At 37.9% G+C, this 18,425-nt stretch overlaps 1 protein-coding gene across 4 annotated transcripts in view; it reads right to left on the bottom strand.

Annotated features, from left to right (window-relative positions):
• Positions 1-119: 119 nt before the first annotated feature.
• Positions 120-18,425, bottom strand: part of LOC108718922 (histone acetyltransferase KAT2B) — a 54,984-nt gene continuing 36,678 nt past the window's right edge. Inside the window, exons 9-18 of one of the 4 annotated variants that reach the window (XM_041566000.1) lie at positions 17,925-18,061; positions 17,190-17,398; positions 16,776-16,902; positions 16,382-16,492; positions 12,830-12,973; positions 12,385-12,499; positions 11,429-11,465; positions 7,019-7,082; positions 3,778-3,862; positions 120-1,860 (exon numbers count right to left, since the gene is read on the bottom strand). In XM_041566000.1, the coding sequence (XP_041421934.1) occupies positions 1,667-1,860; positions 3,778-3,862; positions 7,019-7,082; positions 11,429-11,465; positions 12,385-12,499; positions 12,830-12,973; positions 16,382-16,492; positions 16,776-16,902; positions 17,190-17,398; positions 17,925-18,061 (1,223 nt within the window). In that variant the 3' untranslated portion in view covers positions 120-1,666. The remainder of the gene's footprint in view (positions 1,861-3,777; positions 3,863-7,018; positions 7,083-11,428; positions 11,466-12,384; positions 12,500-12,829; positions 12,974-16,381; positions 16,493-16,775; positions 16,903-17,189; positions 17,399-17,924; positions 18,062-18,425) is intronic. The other 3 variants (XM_041566001.1, XM_041566003.1, XM_041566002.1) reach the window with 3 other exon arrangements.

Below are 18,425 nucleotides of genomic sequence, written 5' to 3'. Positions count from 1 at the left end.
GTTGACATCTTTTTGTAGTGCTAAATCCTGCCTCTAGATGGTGCTAGAGTGCACTGTCTTTCATTACATTGCTTCTGATGGACTAAGGACATTGCACTCTAGCACCATCTAGAGGCAGGACTACAAAAAGAAGTCAACATGGTGCAACAAAATGTGAGATCTCGATGGATTCATCTATACATAGGGGAGGAATAACAACCCAGCCATCAATACAAGATCATTCCCACTGGACATGGTGATAGCACATGCCTGTCTGCCATAAGCTTTCTTATGTACAACCAATAGTATCTACTGCTTCCCATTAGCCACAGCAAATTTACCGGCCACTGGCTACAATTGCAAATATGAAATGTGCCCTAAAGATAGAAAAACTACAGCTAGCTTATATATTTTAAATGCAACTGTCCAGATACTGAAGGCTCTGTCCTTGTATACTATTATAAATGGAAGATATATTTATATGGAATATTTTCCTACCAGGATCCAAACCATTTCTTCACTTTATAACATTACAATACCAATAAAAAAAGACTATTTTCAAATTAACGTTTTTTTTTTTTTTCAAGTGCATACTACGGAAGCATATTTCTTATATATACATAACTGTAGTTTCTAACTAGAAAACAAGTGAATTTTAATTTCTAAAAAACCTTATTTCAGCAGCCAATGGGCACAGGCTGCAATGTATAGATATTGTGGGGATTTCCTACATTATCTTTAAATTATATCCTGATATGGCATAGTCCCAGTGGGCCTATTTTACAGTACATTTAAAAAGGTTAGAATTATATGTATGTATGAAAGCTGCAAAATTAGTGATATCGATCACACATGAATAGAGGCTTTAAAATGTGAAGTATCTTTACCCAAACTGCTGGTTTAAAAGACATAAAACCTATTTGTAGACCAGGATAAATGTGTTTTCCACGTACCTCCCCTACTAAATCCGTGCTTCGGTAGAAATATACTGTACCCTAGACTATATATATATATATTAAAGATAGGGGAAATGTGTTACAGGTACAACAACAACATTAATACTACGGAAATGTCATTCTTAAAATAGTCATGTATAAAATAACTGCATTATTAGTAAAACTCTAACCTCTGCAAGCCAAGCATTAGTGTCTTTGTGTACACGGTAACATCAGATTATGATTTCAACTTATGTCCGGCATAAGCAGATATAATCAATTATAGAACCACTGGAAAATAACCTTGTAAGATCAGTGGTTTTACAATTAATGTAACTTTACATTATAATACAAAACACCTCTAAATATACAAAACAGCGCATCAGGACCTTTTAATGTTTGCATGTCTATAATATTGTGTGTCTGTATATACATACATTTATATATACATACACAATATACATAGACACACACACACACACAAGTCCTAAGAATTTCAAGCACCTTTTCTATAGAAAATAAACTTTAAAAAATAAAATAAAATGTCCATCTCCAGTACAGACAACGGGAAAAAACAATAAAACGCTGCTATTTGTTTTCTTTAGGCAAGAAACAGTATGCTCTGCACTGTAAAAGAAAATACGATTATGAGGATTAGTAGGTTTTTGAAAGGAGTGCAAATGTATAAATCAAGTGCACTAAACAGTAGGCCAGCCAATATTAAGAGGCACAGTGGCTAATAGAATGGCTTCTCATTTGTCTATTAGCCCAGCTTCCTTAATTTTGGAATAAAAGAATTTCTCCAGAATATTTGCGCATTTGAAGTATTCGCTTTCGGGTGGATTGTACTCTCTGCAGTTTGTGAAGATGCGCTGCAGGTCAGCCATGAACAGTTTCTTGGTCACATAGTACTTGTTCTTCACTCTCTCGCTCATGGTTTTGAGATCTGCACCGAAAAAAAAAAGAACTGCATTATATATATCGTTTGTACGGATGCACTGAATACACTATTTTAGATTCGGCCAAATACCCAAATCCTTTGTGAAAGATTTGGGCGTATAACCAACCCGAATCCTTATTTGCGTATGCAAATTAGGGGTGACCAGACCATGTGATGTGAGTCAGCGGAAAAGAAGAAGGGAACCAATGAGGACATGATTGGAGGCACAAATCTTGACTGCTAAAGGGTGTTGATCATTGGTGGCTAGTATTGTAGCCAAAATCATAATGTCTAGCATTTCAAGCCAACTTTTTGGTAAGGTTTATAGTTCCCCTTTAAATAGCTGTGGCTTAGTAATGTTTGGGTCGATAAAAATTTGACCCGCACCCAATCCTTACCTGCCCACTCCCAATCCACACCCAACCCTAACCTGCCAAGCACATCTGTTTATAGGCCACGCCCAACGTGCACATCTCTGATGTCACAAAAGGGGGCAAGGCAGGTGTGCACAGGAATTCGGCACAGGAAGGTCATCGGTGGGGAGATCGGAAGGAAGAGCTCAAACTGAACCTGCTGACCCACAACCTCTGTTGGGAACGATTCAATCAGATGAATGAGGAGAGCAATCCAAACAGCAGAATACCTCTGTTTGGAAGTCTGCCCGAACTCACCCATCCCGCAGGTATTGGCCGGCCAGCACACTTCTATTGTGGTTTATGACTTAACAAAGAAGTCAGATGGCATCTGGGGCATGGATACAGGTATTCATATGATTACTAGATCCATATAGAACAGTGATCCCCAACCAGTGGCTGGTTGAGCAAGATGTTGCTCACCAACCCCTTGGATGTCGCTCCCGGTGGCCTCAAAGCAGGTGCTTGTTTTTTTATTCCAGGCTTGGAGTCAACTTTTAGCTGCATAAAAACCAGGTGAAGCCAAACAGAGCCTCTTGTTGGCCGACAGTCCACATAGTGGCTACCCAATAGCCAATCACAGCACTTATTTTGCACCACCTAGGAACATTTAGCAAAGAAATTCGGATGCACACCTGTTAGTTGTAATAACCGTGATTTATTTAAAGCCCAAAATATACATCACAAAGGGGCAACGTTTCGGACCCCTCCGGGTCCTTTATCAAGGCTTAATAAAGGACCCGGAGGGGTCCGAAACGTTGCCCCTTTGTGATGTATGTTTTGGGCTTTAAATAAATCACTGTTTGGACACAATTGCAACTAACAGGTGTGCATCCAAATTTCTTTGCTATTTACCCACTGACCCCTATGCAAGGGAAGGGTCTTCCGGATAAGCACCCTACACTTACAACAAGTGTTTTACTTGGGATTGGGTCGAGCTCTCCATGTTCGCACCTAGGAACATTTGTCATGCTTGTGTTGCTCCCCAACTCTTTTTTCATCTGAATGTTGCTCACGGGTAAAAAAAAAGTTGGGGACTCCCGATATAGAACATACTGCCTGTAATGTTCTAGCTTCCTGTATTCGTGATTCCTAAATATTCACTCAAAGGTTAAACCACAATTGCTGCAAATCAAGGAGCAATAAACTGTATGTTACCTTTAAGCTTCTAATGCTAGAGTCACCTTCAGAGTAATAAATAATCTGAAGACTATCTAGGCTGCCTTACATAACCACTCACTAAGTGACCCCATTGTATTCTAGGATCAAGGCAATAATATACTTAAAACCCTGCCACAGGAAACATCGTATCAATTGGGAATAAGGCAATAGCGTGGCAATAGAATTATCAAAACGTGGAAATTATTAAAAAAAAAAAAAAAGTCAAAAGTTGTGTAGAAATCTAAAATGATAACTTTCAGAAACTCCAAGAACAATAAAAAAGAGCAAAGTCACCATATTGTAAAACAAATGCTAGAAAGTATAAAATGAGATGGAGTTCAATCATTACCCATGGGAAATCGTATCACTTCATAATAGCCAGGCGCTTCTGTTCTCTTTACAGGTTCCATGAAGGGCCAGGCACTTTGATGACTCTTGGGTAGAATAAAAAGCAAAGTATCAAAACATTATATTCCACACTGCATTTCCTTCAGATCACATAATTGGCATGTATGGTTGCTCAGTAGGAGGGTTTTATTTTCTCAAGAACTTTGCAGACATTGTGCGTCATTTACATCAGCCCCTGTCCCTGTGAAGCTTACAATTATCTTTACACACATAAACGTCACCCCTGTTGGTTTAGAGTGCCTGAATGGAACCCAGGAGCTAGGACCTCCGGGTCATGCTAACTACTGGGCCACCATGCTGCCCACAGCTTATACAGTGGTGTGAAAAACTATTTGCCCCCTTCCTGATTTCTTATTCTTTTGTATGTTTGTCACACAAAATGTTTCTGATCATCAAACACATTTAACTATTAGTCAAAGATAACACAAGTAAACACAAAATGCAGTTTTTAAATGAGGGTTTTTATTATTTAGGGAGAAAAGAAATCCAAACCTGTGTGAAAAAGTAATTGCCCCCTGAACCTAATAACTGGTTGGGCCACCCTTAGCAGCAATAACTGCAATCAAGCGTTTGCGATAACTTGCAACGAGTCTTTTACAGCGCTCTGGAGGAATTTTGGCCCACTCATCTTTGCAGAATTGTTGTAATTCAGCTTTATTTGAGGGTTTTCTAGCATGAACCGCCTTTTTAAGGTCATGCCACAACATCTCAATAGGATTCAGGTCAGGACTTTGACTAGGCCACTCCAAAGTCTTCATTTTGTTTTTCTTCAGCCATTCAGAGGTGGATTTGCTGGTGAGTTTTGGGTCATTGTCCTGCTGCAGCACCCAAGATCGCTTCAGCTTGAGTTGACGAACAGATGGCCGGACATTCTCCTTCAGGATTTTTTGGTAGACAGTCGAATTCATGGTTCCATCTATCACAGCAAGTCTTCCAGGTCCTGAAGCAGCAAAACAACCCCAGACCATCACACTACCACCACCATATTTTACTGTTGGTATGATGTTCTTTTTCTGAAATGCTGTGTTACTTTTACGCCAGATGTAACGCCAGATGTAACGGGCAACTTTTGTCTCGTCGGTCCACAAGGTATTTTCCCAAAAGTCTTGGCAATCATTGAGATGTTTTTTAGCAAAATTGAGACGAGCCTTAATGTTCTTAAAAGTGGTTTGCGCCTTGGAAATGTGCCATGCAGGCCGTTTTTGCCCAGTCTCTTTCTTATGGTGGAGTCGTGAACACTGACCTTAATTGAGGCAAGTGAGGCCTGCAGTTCTTTAGATGTTGTCCTGGGGTCTTTTGTGGCCTCTCGGATGAGTTGTCTCTGCACTCTTGGGGTAATTTTGGTCGGCCGGCCACTCCTGGGAAGGTTCACCACTGTTCCATGTTTTTGCCATTTGTGGATAATGGCTCTCACTGTGGTTCGCTGGAGTCCCAAAGCTTTAGAAATGGCTTTATAACCTTTGAAATTGAACTCAGGTGTGATAAACCACAGTTAAGTTATTTTTTAACAAGGGGGGCAATCACTTTTTCACACAGGCCCATGTAGATTTGGAGTTTTTTTTCTCCCTTAATAACGTAAACCTTCATTTAAAAACTGCATTTTGTGTTCAATTATGTTATCTTTGACTAATAGTTAACGGTTTTTGATGAGCAGAAACATTTAAGTGTGACAAACATGCAAAAGAATAAGAAATCAGGAAGGGGGCAAATAGTTTTTCACACCACTGTATGTGTCTTTATAATATGCATGGGGTAGACAGTCGAGTACAGTTCATCGGCCAATAAACTCCATCTACAATCTGTGAATTATCTTAGCTATTCCCATAGAGGAAACATTCTATAAATTGCTTCAGTCAGTTGGAATGAAAGCAGATAGAGCACATAAATGTAATTTCCATCCAAACTACACACAGGTATATTAGGGGGGCAAGTTCGAGTTGTTTTTTCCATGAAAATTCGAGTTTTCGAGTTGTTGTATTTGGTCAAAACTCAAATTTTTGTTAAAAAAAAAAACTTGAATATTCGAGATTTATTATACCCCGACCCTGGAAATAGCTTGAATCCGAAACGACACCACCTAAAACCTATCGAGGTCATGTAGGAGTTAATGGCAGAGGTCCTTTGAACCATTTGAAGAGGTTAACAGCCTGTTTGATGGTCAAGTTTTTTCGGAGGGTTTTGCCAATAAACTTGAAGGATTTAAGCGTTTTGAGGTTTGTTTGTTTTTTGCCAAAAACTCAATCAATCTGAGTTTTTGGGTTTCGGGACTCGAACTCGCAGAATTGGGGTTTCACACTCAAGGAGAAGGAAAGGCTTCGGACACTTGGGGGTGCCAAATGTTAGGCACTTGACCTTTTATAAACAACCCCCCTAGATGTAAGCTGTGGCCATTTACAGGCATGAAGCAACATCAACCATGGAAATGCATGCAGTGGTTAGTCCCAGTGATTATAATCACTTAGCTGATACCTGGTGCTCCTGTTAGCAGAAAACTGCACCGGTCTGGGGAACTTCTCAACAAGCACCACGGAACTATCCTTTTACAAGTGTGCATGAGTGAAAAATGCAGCTTTTTTGTTAAAGTTCAGCTTTTCACTCTACTGTGAACCTGTGCTCTGGCTCAAAGAAGGAAGAATCAGAACGGGATTGCTTTGTGGTGCTCACTGAGAAGAACCCCAGGCTGGTGTTGTTTTCTGCTAACAGGTGCACCAGCTTGGGGTATCAGGTACCTGATATCAGTCATTGTAAGTGCATTTTGGCACCCCCAAGTCAATGATAAGTATGGAATGGTTGGGAAACCTGATATCCACAAAGATCTGAATTATAAGAAACCCACCTCTCATCTCAGTCCATTTTTAATTCTACTTTTTTTCTCTGTAATAATAACAATCATAATAATAATAGTAACTTGTACTTTATCCTATTTAAGTTGCACAAATCCATATTGATGGTCCTATTGGGTTAATTTGATGTTTACCTTTTTTCTAGTTCACTTAAGATCGGTTGATCCAAATTACAGAAAGACCCCTTATCCAAAAAAAAAAAAACATGTCCTAGTCATTCTGCATAACAGGTCTCATGCCTGTATATAGACTATGTGTTTCAGGAAAAGTACGTTTATGGGTCTCCCAGAAGACCCCAACTGACACAATATGAGGGCTAAGAAGAAAAACATTTCTTACCTTTACCTGTTGAAGGATGGTTTTTAATATGTTGTAAAGTTGATCTGGATCTTTGGGCTCTTTACTTGAAACAAAACAACAAAAACAAAAGGTAAAATAAACAAATGAGTGTTACAGTCACAGTTGCATGGTCATTGCAGTTAGAAAAATTAGCCCTTTAACTTATGACTTTTTTTTGACCAGGAACGTTTGATTTAGTTTCCAGCTGATCTGAAGGAACATTGTTTGGCACTCCAGCCATCTTGGTAAAAGAATTTTCCCTTTACAGTAATAAAAACCACAGTTATTATTGAAACCTCTTTTATTCTAATCTTAAAGGGATCATGTCATCGAAAAACATGTTTTTTTCAAAATGCATCAGTTAATAGTGCTACTCCAGCAGAATTCTGCACCGAAATCCATTTCTCAAAAGAGCAAACAGATTTTTTTATATTCAATTTTGAAATATGACATGGGGCTAGACATTTTGTCAATTTCCCAGCTGCCCCTGGTCATGTGACTTGTGCCTGCACTTTAGGAGAGAAATGTTTTCTGGCAGGCTGCTGTTTTTCCTTCTCAATGTAATTGAATGTGTCTCAGTGAGACATGGGTTTTTACTATTGAGTGTTGTTCTTAGATCTACCAGGCAGCTGTTATCTTGTGTTAGGGAGCTGCTATCTGGTTACCTTCCCATTGTTCTTTTGTTTGGCTGCTGGGGGGGGGGAAGGGAGGGGGGTGATATCACTCCAACTTGCAGTACAGCAGTAAAGAGTGATTGAAGTTTATCAGAGCACAAGTCACATGATTTGGGGCAGCTGGGAAATTGACAATATGTCTAGCCCCATGTCAGATTTCAAAATTGAATATAAAAAAATCTGTTTGCTCTTTTGAGAAATGGATTTCAGTGCAGAATTCTGATTCATTTCGAAAAAAAATATTTTCCCCATGACAGTATCCCTTTAATACGGGTATGGGATCCGTTATCTGGAAACCCATTATCCAGAAAGCTCAGAATTATGGAAAGGCTGTCTCCCATAGACTCCATTTTATCTAAATAATCCAATTTTTTTAAAAATGATTTCCTTTTTCTCTGTAATAATAAAACAGTAACTTGTACTTGATCCAAACTAAGATATAATTAATCCTTATTGGAAGCAAAACCAGCCTAAGGGATGTATTTAATATTTATATCTACAATCTAGTAGACTTAAGCTGGCCATAGATGTAAAGATTTTAAAAAAATCCAATCGTCATCATGACACCACGATTATCTCGAAGCGATCGTACGAATTTCCATAAACTAAAAAGACCATTTCAGGTGATATTGCCAAGAAAACAAAGGGGAGCTGCCTGCTTGGCCCTGCAAACATAGATAGATTGCACTGGGACCGATAAAGATTTTTTAACCTGGCCAATTTTCTGACAGATGTCGGCTGAAAAATTGTAAAATGTTCGATCGTTCGAATCCCACTAACCGCACGATAATTTCAAAGAATTGGTCGGACTTCGCTAAAATTGGGTCGTTCAGCAAGAGAAATCTTTGCATCTATGGGGACCTTTAAGGTATAAAGATCCAAATTATGGAAAACCCCAGGTCCCAAGCATTCTGGATAACAGGTCCCATACCTGTTCATTCCCTTGTCCCCTGAGAAGGTACACCAAATAATACAGATCTAAAACTAAATTTTGAGTTTAATCCTGAACTGAAGTGCTCCAGAATTAAAAGTGTTAAATAATATAATTAAAAAGAAACATTTCATATTGTACTGTGAGCTTCCCCTTTAAACTCACCCTACTGTCCCTAGCATAGACTTGAATGCAAGATGTAAAAACTCAGCAAGAACATTACAAAGAAAGTTATAAGAAAAGCTGATTTCAGGAGTTTGGAAGGAAGGCAGATTGTGTGACAAGGTTTGCAGGCCAGATTCATTGCAGAATAGAATGTTCCCAAACAGAATGCTTACTAATCACTCCTTTTCCAATAAATAAAGAGAAAAAGAGCCCAGGCAGCAGCTTGCTCTTAGGTACAACGGCTCATTAATTCTAGCAACTCACTTCATACAGCAAGTCCAAATGCAAGGAAAGCCTGATTTCTTGCTTCTTTAAGGTTTATTTTTAACGAGGTCAACAGCTATCTGTAATAATAATTTGAGGGGCTCATAGATCAACTGTGAAGGCCGACGCTCTGCGGCTTTCAAGTCTACTTGTCCAGTTTCTTAGGTGGATTCTTTCTTTAGAATACAAAACCATATTGCAAAACTTAAATTCCTGGCTAAATGGTGGCACATGGGAAACACACCTTCAAATCTCAAACACTGAACTAATTGAATTTCTTAAACCCAAGGTGTCCATTTAGACTAGAGCATCTAGCTAAATGGCGCATAAGGGGGAAACCATACACAGCAGGCATAACAGATTCACAGACAGATGTTGTAGAGGAACCTATAATTAAAACTAGTGATGCACCGAATCCACTATTTTGGATTCGGTCGAACCAACAAATCCTTTGTGAAAGATTCGACCGAATACCGAACCGGTACCGAATTTAGGATTCAGGCAGAAGGATCCATATCCTGCTGAAAAAGACCAAATCCCAAACCGAATCCTGGATTTGGTGCATCCCTAATTAAAACAAGTAGGTTTGTTTTTTATACTTGTGTTGCCTTGTCCTTTTTTTGGTTTCTAACTCTTCGAGTTAAAGGGGTGGTTCACCTTTACGTTAAGTTTTGGTATGTTATAGAATAGTCAAATATAAGCAACTTTTCATTTGGTCTTCATTATTTATATCTTATATATTTTGTATGTATTTGCCTTCTTCTTCTGACGCTTTCAAGCCTTCAAATCAGGGTCACTGACCCCCATCTAAAAACAAATGCTCTGCAAGGCTACACATTTATTGTTACTGCAACTTTTTATTACTCATCTTTCTATTTAGGCTGCCCCCTATACATTTTCCAGTCTCTTATTGAAATCAGTGCATGGTTGACCCCAGCAATCCGATTGTTGAAAATCTGGAGAGCTGCTGAATGAAAAGCTAAATAAGTAAAAAAACAGAAATAATAAAAAATGAAAACCGATTGCGAATTGTCTTGGAATATCATTCTCTATATCATACTAAAAGTTAACTTCAAAGTGAACCATCCCTTTAAGGTTTGCATCTGGACACCATGTATCACCTGGAACATTGACCATGGCAACATCATTACACTGTCTTAATTAATTCCATAAGGGTTAATGGGCCAGTCAGTGGCATGAGACTTAAAGGAAAACTATACCCCCCCCCCAAACAACGTAGGTCTCTATAAAAAGGTATTGCATAAAACAGCTAGTTTGTAAAACCCTGCTTCATGTAAATAAACCATTTTCATAATAATATACTTTTCTAGTAGTATGTGCCATTGGGTAATCATAAATAGAAAATTGCCATTTTAAAAAATGAGGACCTCCCCCTGGGATCATATGATTCACTGTGCACACAAACATACCAACAAACCATAGTTCTTAGGTCACATGAGCCAATTAACAGACAGATTTCTGTCTTTTGCTTCAACACTTCTTCCTGTTACAATTAGAGTTGTAGTATTTCTGGTCAGGTAATCTGTGAGGCATCACCAAATGGGGGTTCAAGGCAAGAGATGTAAAAGGACAATATTTACTTAAATATATAGACCAGTTTGGTAAGATTCTTTAATATGCCACTTGATTTGATATAAACTATCTGTTGCTTAAGTGTTCATTTTGGGGGTATAGTTTTCCTTTAAGGGGGTTGTTTATGCCATGGAGTGCAAAAATGAAAGATTGTGCCAGTTTTTTCGGAATTTTGCACCCTGCCTTCCTATCTAAATGAATTGGTGCAGTTCTCTGTGCTTAATTTTGGGAAACAGAGTCCTTCATCTGGAACCATGATTACAGCCTGCTTTTATCCATAAGGGATGGGGGAAAGGCTCTTACGCCCCTTAGTGCTCTTGAATTTTTCCCTGTTCATAGTAAATGATCCATATACGCTCAATTTGTTACATTCAACTGACTGACACACACTTGTATCCAGCACGTTGTATGTATCATATAACTCAAAATAAATACAACTTTACCTTTGTGTACTACTAATGCCAAAAGCGGATTCTATTAGGGGCTATTTACATACCAGAATGCAGTGTGTAAAGTGCAAACAAAGGCTGCGTTCTGCTAGTTATCAACTGCCACAGTTCTCTGTGCTTTATTTTGGCTAAGTATGCATTTGCAGCCAGAAAGAAATTTGAGATCTTAATTAGTGAGCGTCCTTTTAAAAATCCTCTTCGTGACTACATTTCATTATTTCAGTTTATTATATTATGTGCAAGCTTGAAAGAGTAAAATGTGACAAAATTCAGAAAGATAGCAAGAATAAAGTAAAGCAAAAGAAGTCAAATAAGTAAATTTAGAATAATTTACCTTCTTTCTTTTATGCTGGGCTTCCAACCAGTTTCTCCTACAAGAATATACGTAAAAAAAAAGATTATAATTACTAACATACTCTATATGGCTCACTTACAAACACAAATGTGGGAGTGCCTTAGGTTGTGCATGTACTGACATTATGGGGCCGAATTACTAACATTCGGTTTTATATTTTTTTCACAAATAATATTTTTTCTGTAAAAATTCATGTGTTTTTTTTTTTATTTCTCTAAAGCTCAAAAAAATCCAATTAAGTGTAAAAACCACAAAAAAACTCGAATAAAAAACTGCGCCAAATAAAAGCTAGGGAGGTCCCATAGAAGAAGTTGCTCTGATCCTATTGGACCTTCTTTAGCCTTTTAGAGATTTTTGTTTCGTTAGTAATTGTCCAATAAACTCCAATACATTTTTAAGCACATCGTTCAGCATCTGCACCCAAATGCAGCACATGTGCAAAAATAATCCCACGATAACGCTGTTTTAATGCTTTGCACCAAAGTGACATCTTCCCCACTACAAGCATTTTAGATAAAAGCACCTGATACTGTATATTGGAGACAATTTTGCAGCATGGCACAATGACATTGGATTTCTAAAAAGAAAGGCTGCATTGTGGGTAAAAATAACATGGCCATGTATGCCCTGTTCTTGCACAATTGCATTACCCTTTATAGATTTACATAGCCTAAAAGAACATCGGCTCTGCACATAGCCTACATTTACTCTTATATTAACTGTTTAATAAAATAGTAAAACAAATCAGTGCCGACACCTACACCAACGGATGGATTTGAAGAGTGAAAAAAACATCTGAATTCTGTTGATCAAAGTCAGCATGGTATAATCCTACCGCTAAATATGCAAATATAACGAGATATAATGTAGCAAGGGAACCCTAAATCGATTTAAAGGGCAGAGCTCTATATAAAATAATACAAATAAACACGTACTTATCCCAGGAATGCTTTCAATGGGAATCTGCCGCACTCCTTCCTTAAAGCAGGAGAGTCCAGGGTATACTTTTCGAATTTGTGCTTGCTTTCGCTCAATAATCTTTTTAATAATCTGTAATGACAAAAAGAGTAATAAAAATTAATATAGTAGATCTTGCAGTTAATGTGACATTTTTTTTTAACTTTACTCCTCCAGACCAAGTTGGCAGCATAATGGCCCATGTATGGAGCCTACCTGACCTGTTGCACTGAATGGTATCACTAAGCTAAATGTTCCATAATGCACCATTACAGCCTGCTCCATCCCAGTATTGACTACAACACAAGCTGTGCACAGAATATTCACATACACCTATGCTGGGATCAGTTACACTCAGCCATAAAAAATAAATGAATTACATATACAAAATGGTTAACTTGGGTTTTTACAAAAATACTTTACCTCTTTCTGTTTCTTTATGATGACAGAGAATTCAGTGTATGGAATTTTGGGATTCAATTCACACCCCATTAAGGTAGCTCCTTCATAATCCTTGATGTACCCAACATATCTGGCTTTAGGCACTTTAATATCTTTAGAAAAACCCTAAAACAGGTAAAAAAAAATTAAAATGTACCCTTTTTATAACATTTACGATTTTGCCCCAATTATTTTCATTACTAAGCACCGATTATAAGGATATAATTTAAAAGTTATACAGTCATATGAAAACGTTTTGGAACCCCTTTTAGTTCTTTGGAGTTTGTTTATTACTGGCTGAGCTTTCAAAGTAGTAACTTCCTTTTAATATATAACATGCCTTATGGAAACAGTAGTATTTCAGCAGTGACATAAAGTTTATTGGATTGACAGAAAATATACAATATGCATCATAATAAAATTAGACAGGTGCATAAATTTGGGCACCCAACAGAGATATTAAATCAATACTTAGTTGAGCCTCCTTTTGCAAATGTAACAGCCTCTAAATGCCTCCTATAACCTTAGATGAGTGTCTGGATTCTGAATGGTGGTATTTTTGACCATTCGTCCATACAAAATCTCCCCAGTTCAGTTAAACGGGGGGACTGTGACGGCCATTCCAGAATATTGTACTTCTCCCTCTGAATAAATGCCTTTGTAGATATCCAAGTATGTTTAGGGTCATTGTCTTGGTGGAATATCCAACCCCTGCGTAAATTCAATTTGTGACTGATGCTTGAACATTATCCTGAAGAATTTGTTGATATTGGGTTGAATTCATCCGACCCTCGACTTTAACAAGGGCGCCAGTCCCTGAACTAGCCACACAGCCCCGCAGCATGATGGAACCTCCTTCTTCCAGCATGCAAATCGCTTTTTGTTATGACCAAATAACTAAATTTTTGTCTCATCAGTCCAAAGCACTTTGTTCCAAAAGAACTGTTTTTTCTAAATGTGCTTTTGCATACAACAAGCGACTGTTTGTGGTGTGAGTGCAGAAAGGGCTTCTTTCTCATCACCCTGCCATACAGATGTTCTTTGTGCAAATTGCGCTGAATTGTAGAACGATGTACAGATACACCATCTATAGATGTTCTTGCAGGTCTTTGGAGGTGATCTTTGGGTTGTCTGTAACAATTCTCACAAACCTCTGCATATGCCGCTCCTGTATTTTTCTTGGCCTGCCAGACCTGGGTTTTAAAGCAACTGCGCCTGTGGCCTTCCATCCTGATTACATTCCTTACAGTTGAAACTGACAGTTTAAACCTCTGAGATAGCTTTTTGTAGCCTTCCCCTAAACCATGATACTGAACAATCTTTGTTTTCAAATCTTTTGATGCTGTCACTCTTCAGAGGAGAGTCAGACAGAAGGACAACTTGCAATTGGCCACCTTAAATACTGTTCTGTATCTTTTCTCATGATTGGACACACCTGCCTATGAATTTCAAGGCTTAAGGAGCTAATCCAACCAATTTGGTGTTGCCAGTATTCAGTATTGAGTAGTTACATGCATTCAAATTAGCAAAACTACACAAATTTTTGCACAGCCAGTTTTTCACATTTGATTTAATTTCATACAAGTGAATACTGCTTCACTAAAAATCTTTGTTCAGAAAACACCCCAGGATGTTCCTGGGAAATGAAAGACATACCACTGTTCTTTTTTGTTGAAAGTGGAGTAAATTATTATTCAGGCTGAGAGGGGTTCCCAAAGGTTTTCATTTGACTGAATATTATCAATAATATATACATATGAAGTATTATTCATGCTGGAAATAATGGTGAGGACAAAAACAATGAATTTTATTATTTCATAGGGAAAATGTGTCACTAGTTAGCATGTACTAAAAGGTGGCAAGGAGCTATGTGCAAATCTGGTCAATATAGCACATTTTTTAGTCCCACAGGGTTCCTCTGGCACTTCACCTTCCAATATGTTCAAGTAATCTGGTCATACAGACACATACTTGAGCCCAGTTGTAATTTTTGTACAAGTTATCATTGTGCCTCTGTTGGTATGGGTGGCACAGATTAGAGAGCAATGGCACCATTCATTTGCATTTCGCTTGTGAACTAAAGGATAAAGGGTAGCCCTCAATAAAACTAAGTATTTTAATGCGTGGCTTTTGTTGTACCCAAATATACATTAGGCAATGCTAAATAAGGTTAACTGTTATATCCAAGCTGTCAATCATTCTAATTGTAGATCAGATGTAAGCCAGTGGGCAGCTGCCTGTTTTCCATTTGACTGCCGAAACATCGCGCTCTATTTATTTCCTAGATAGTAAGCTGACAGGTGTTCTTATGGATATTTAATGATAGTAAAAGAAAACATACCATTCATTAAAGCTATCTGGGCAACCCTATATTTACGTGTTTTAAACATCATTTATTTAATGCTAATACATTGGGATTAATTACAGGCACAAACTCTCCTGGTCCAACCTAAAACTGTGTCTCATAAAAACAAATGAGGTTACAGCAAAGGCTACACACTACTGCAACAGTGTCAGGGAAAGCAACAAACATCTTCCATCATGTGTATTACAGTGTGAACTACTACTGTGGTAAATGTAAGTGCACATGGTTTTATGCCTGTTTAAATGGGTGGCTCACCTTTAAGTTGACTCATAGAATGTAATAGAATGGCCAATTCTAAGCAACTAGGGGGCAGATTCCCTAAAGGGCGAAGTGACTAACACTATCGAAAATTCACCAGCGCAGGCGTCACTTCGTTAGCAAAGAAGATAGACACTAGCGTGGCTTCGCACTCTAACTCCAGGCAAATTTTCGCCCTGGCGAACGGACTTAACTCCGCAAATTTACTAAGATGCGGATACTGAAGGTTACCTCATTCACCAGACTTGCTTTCACCAGCTCAGACCAGGACAAAGCGCAATGGAGTGCAAAGATCTTCCTCAATTTTTAGTGCAAAAAAAAAAACGCTGGCATCTTTTCCTTTTTTCTGAGTTCATTTTTTTTGTTGGTGTGCAGGTGTAGTTTTAGGAATATATACATCAGTACAGGTATGGGACCTGTTATCCAGAAATCTCCCAATAACAGACAAGCTGTCTCTGATAAACTCCATTTGATCCAAATTTTTTAAAATGATTTCCTTCTTCTCTGTAATAATAAAACAGCACCTAGTCCTTGATCAAAACTAAGATATAATTGATCCTTATTGGAGGCAAAACCAGTCTACTGGTTTATTTAATCTTTACATGATTTCCTAGTAGACGTAAGGTATGAAGATCCAAATTACAGAAAGATACAATATCTAGTAAACCCCAGGTCCCAAGCATTCTGGATAACAGATCCCATACCTGTAGTAAACTATCCAGAAAAAGTGTGATCTTTTTTGTCATATTTGTCACTTTTCAAATCACCCTTTCCATGATACAAAGGATGGATATGCCAATGTCTTCCACCGTATAGCTATGCTTCAGTTTTTGCAAAATATAAAGGACTACCTCAAATACATAAAGGAACAGTTAATACTCATGCTGTATTGTGCATGTTTCGATATTTACCTGTTTTTTGAAGTAGCCTATAGCATACTCATCTGCATATGTAAGGAAATTCAGCACATTATGCTTAATGTGGTACTCCTTGAGATGATTCATTAAATGGGTTCCATAGCCCTAGGGGAAAGTAAACAGAAGAATGAAAACAAAAGCCACATGAATTGACCACTGCCAAGATACAATATGGATGGCAAACTGTTTAAGAGTGGAGATGCACTAAATCTGGCTCAAACTAATTGCTCTTTATGTATAACTGAAACAATCATGATGGTCATTGAACAGTTACTTCTATTACTAGAGAGGGGAATGATTTTGCATCAGAATAAATTCACCTTCTTTTTACTGATTTAGGTTTAGCTTTATGCACACCTTTCTCCCACATATGTTTACTCTTACTTACCTTCACTTGCTCATTTGATGTTACAGCACAGAAGACAATTTCCGTAAAGCCCTGGGTTGGAAACATTCGGAAACAAATCCCACCAATGACACGCCCGTCTTTGATGAGAGCAAGAGTTTTGTGTTTTCTAAAAAATACAATTATTTTTACTACTACATATCTGTATATATACGTACATATGTATAAATTCACACAATGCAATATTTTCCCTGTGTATCGTTTCTGAACATAAGCCACAACTTAAGCACAATAATATTTATGCATGTAGCCTCTCTTTTCTGTCTCTTTACTGACTTGATATCCTTCATATCAGATACAAAGGCTTGGGGTGTTCACAAGTGAGACAACACTGTAGAGGTGACTACTGATAACTGATTTTGTTTTTTAATCTTAAAATTCATAAATCTCACTCACGGATCAAAAACAAGCCGTGTGATGTATTCCTTGGGCATTCTAGGTAGCTGATGAGAGAAAACATTTTGTAACCCAACAAGCCAAATCATGATCTTCTTGTTGGGCTTCTGATTTAAAGAATTCCCAACCACATGGAACTCAATGACACCCCTGCGTTCCTCCAGTCTGGCTGCTTCATCTCTGGCTGAAATGGCCGACAAGAAGCTTGTCTATTAATCAAAGAAAAACAGAAAAAAAACATAGATGAGCTGTTTTAACCTAAATTTAAAAGAATCAAAATATACTAAATTTAGCAAGATGCACTGGGAACCGCTGTCTAAATGAGGTGTTTTGTTCTCCAATTCAAATATGGCTGCTAGATGTTACATGACAAATTCAATAATAGCCTAAATTACAGATTAGAAAAACAATTTTCTAGATTTGCTGTATGATTATGTGCAGCTGAAGTACAGTAAGAGTAATAGTAAGACTTTTAGAATAATATCAAATAAATCATTGCTCTGTGCTGTTATTATTCACGCTTGAGGCCAAAATTCCACTGTAACGGATTTACATTTTGTTTCAAGTATTCAGCATACAGTGCCTTTGGTTATGGTTAGAAAATCAAACAGAAGAACATGGAGCTCTGTCAGAATTTAATGAGAACGTTAAACATGCTAAATGCTGGAGTTATGATCTGTTGGTTTTATCCCTATCCTGTTTAATTAGGCTGATATTTCCATCCTCCACACTCACTTCCGGTCCAAGCATGGCAGTAGGGTCTGTTATTGTAGACATGACTTCATTGACCAACTCAATTGGAATGTCTCCTACAACTCTGGGCTTTTTAGCATCTTCTGCAGCAAATGGCTCACTGCTTTTTCTTTTATCACCTGTTAGATGACAGATAAGTATATTGCTATTTTAATTGGACACAGCAAATTCATGTAACTAAAGTTACTCCAAATGGAATGCATTTATATACGGACTATGGTATAACTGCAAATAATAATATTTTTCTCAAAAGGAAACCCTGCCTAAGAAAGTATGCAATTACAGTTGGAGGCGAGTCTCTGAGACAATGTGGATGACTTTACAGGAATGCTTGTGTTAAGCTGTATGTATCATGATACAGTCAATCACTAAAACTTGGCATATCTTTAGTGACTAGGGATTGTTGTTTGGGAAAAGCAACCTGCAGCATTTCCAGGGGAAGGTCTCATCTGACACTTGCAGTCAGGTGCAGTCAAGCTCCAG

The sequence above is a fragment of the Xenopus laevis genome, chromosome 6L, assembly GCF_017654675.1.
Source record: "Xenopus laevis strain J_2021 chromosome 6L, Xenopus_laevis_v10.1, whole genome shotgun sequence".
NCBI classification, from domain to species: domain Eukaryota; kingdom Metazoa; phylum Chordata; class Amphibia; order Anura; family Pipidae; genus Xenopus; species Xenopus laevis.
The sequence above is the reverse complement of the archived record's forward strand: the minus strand, read 5'-3'. Positions and strand labels throughout refer to the sequence as shown.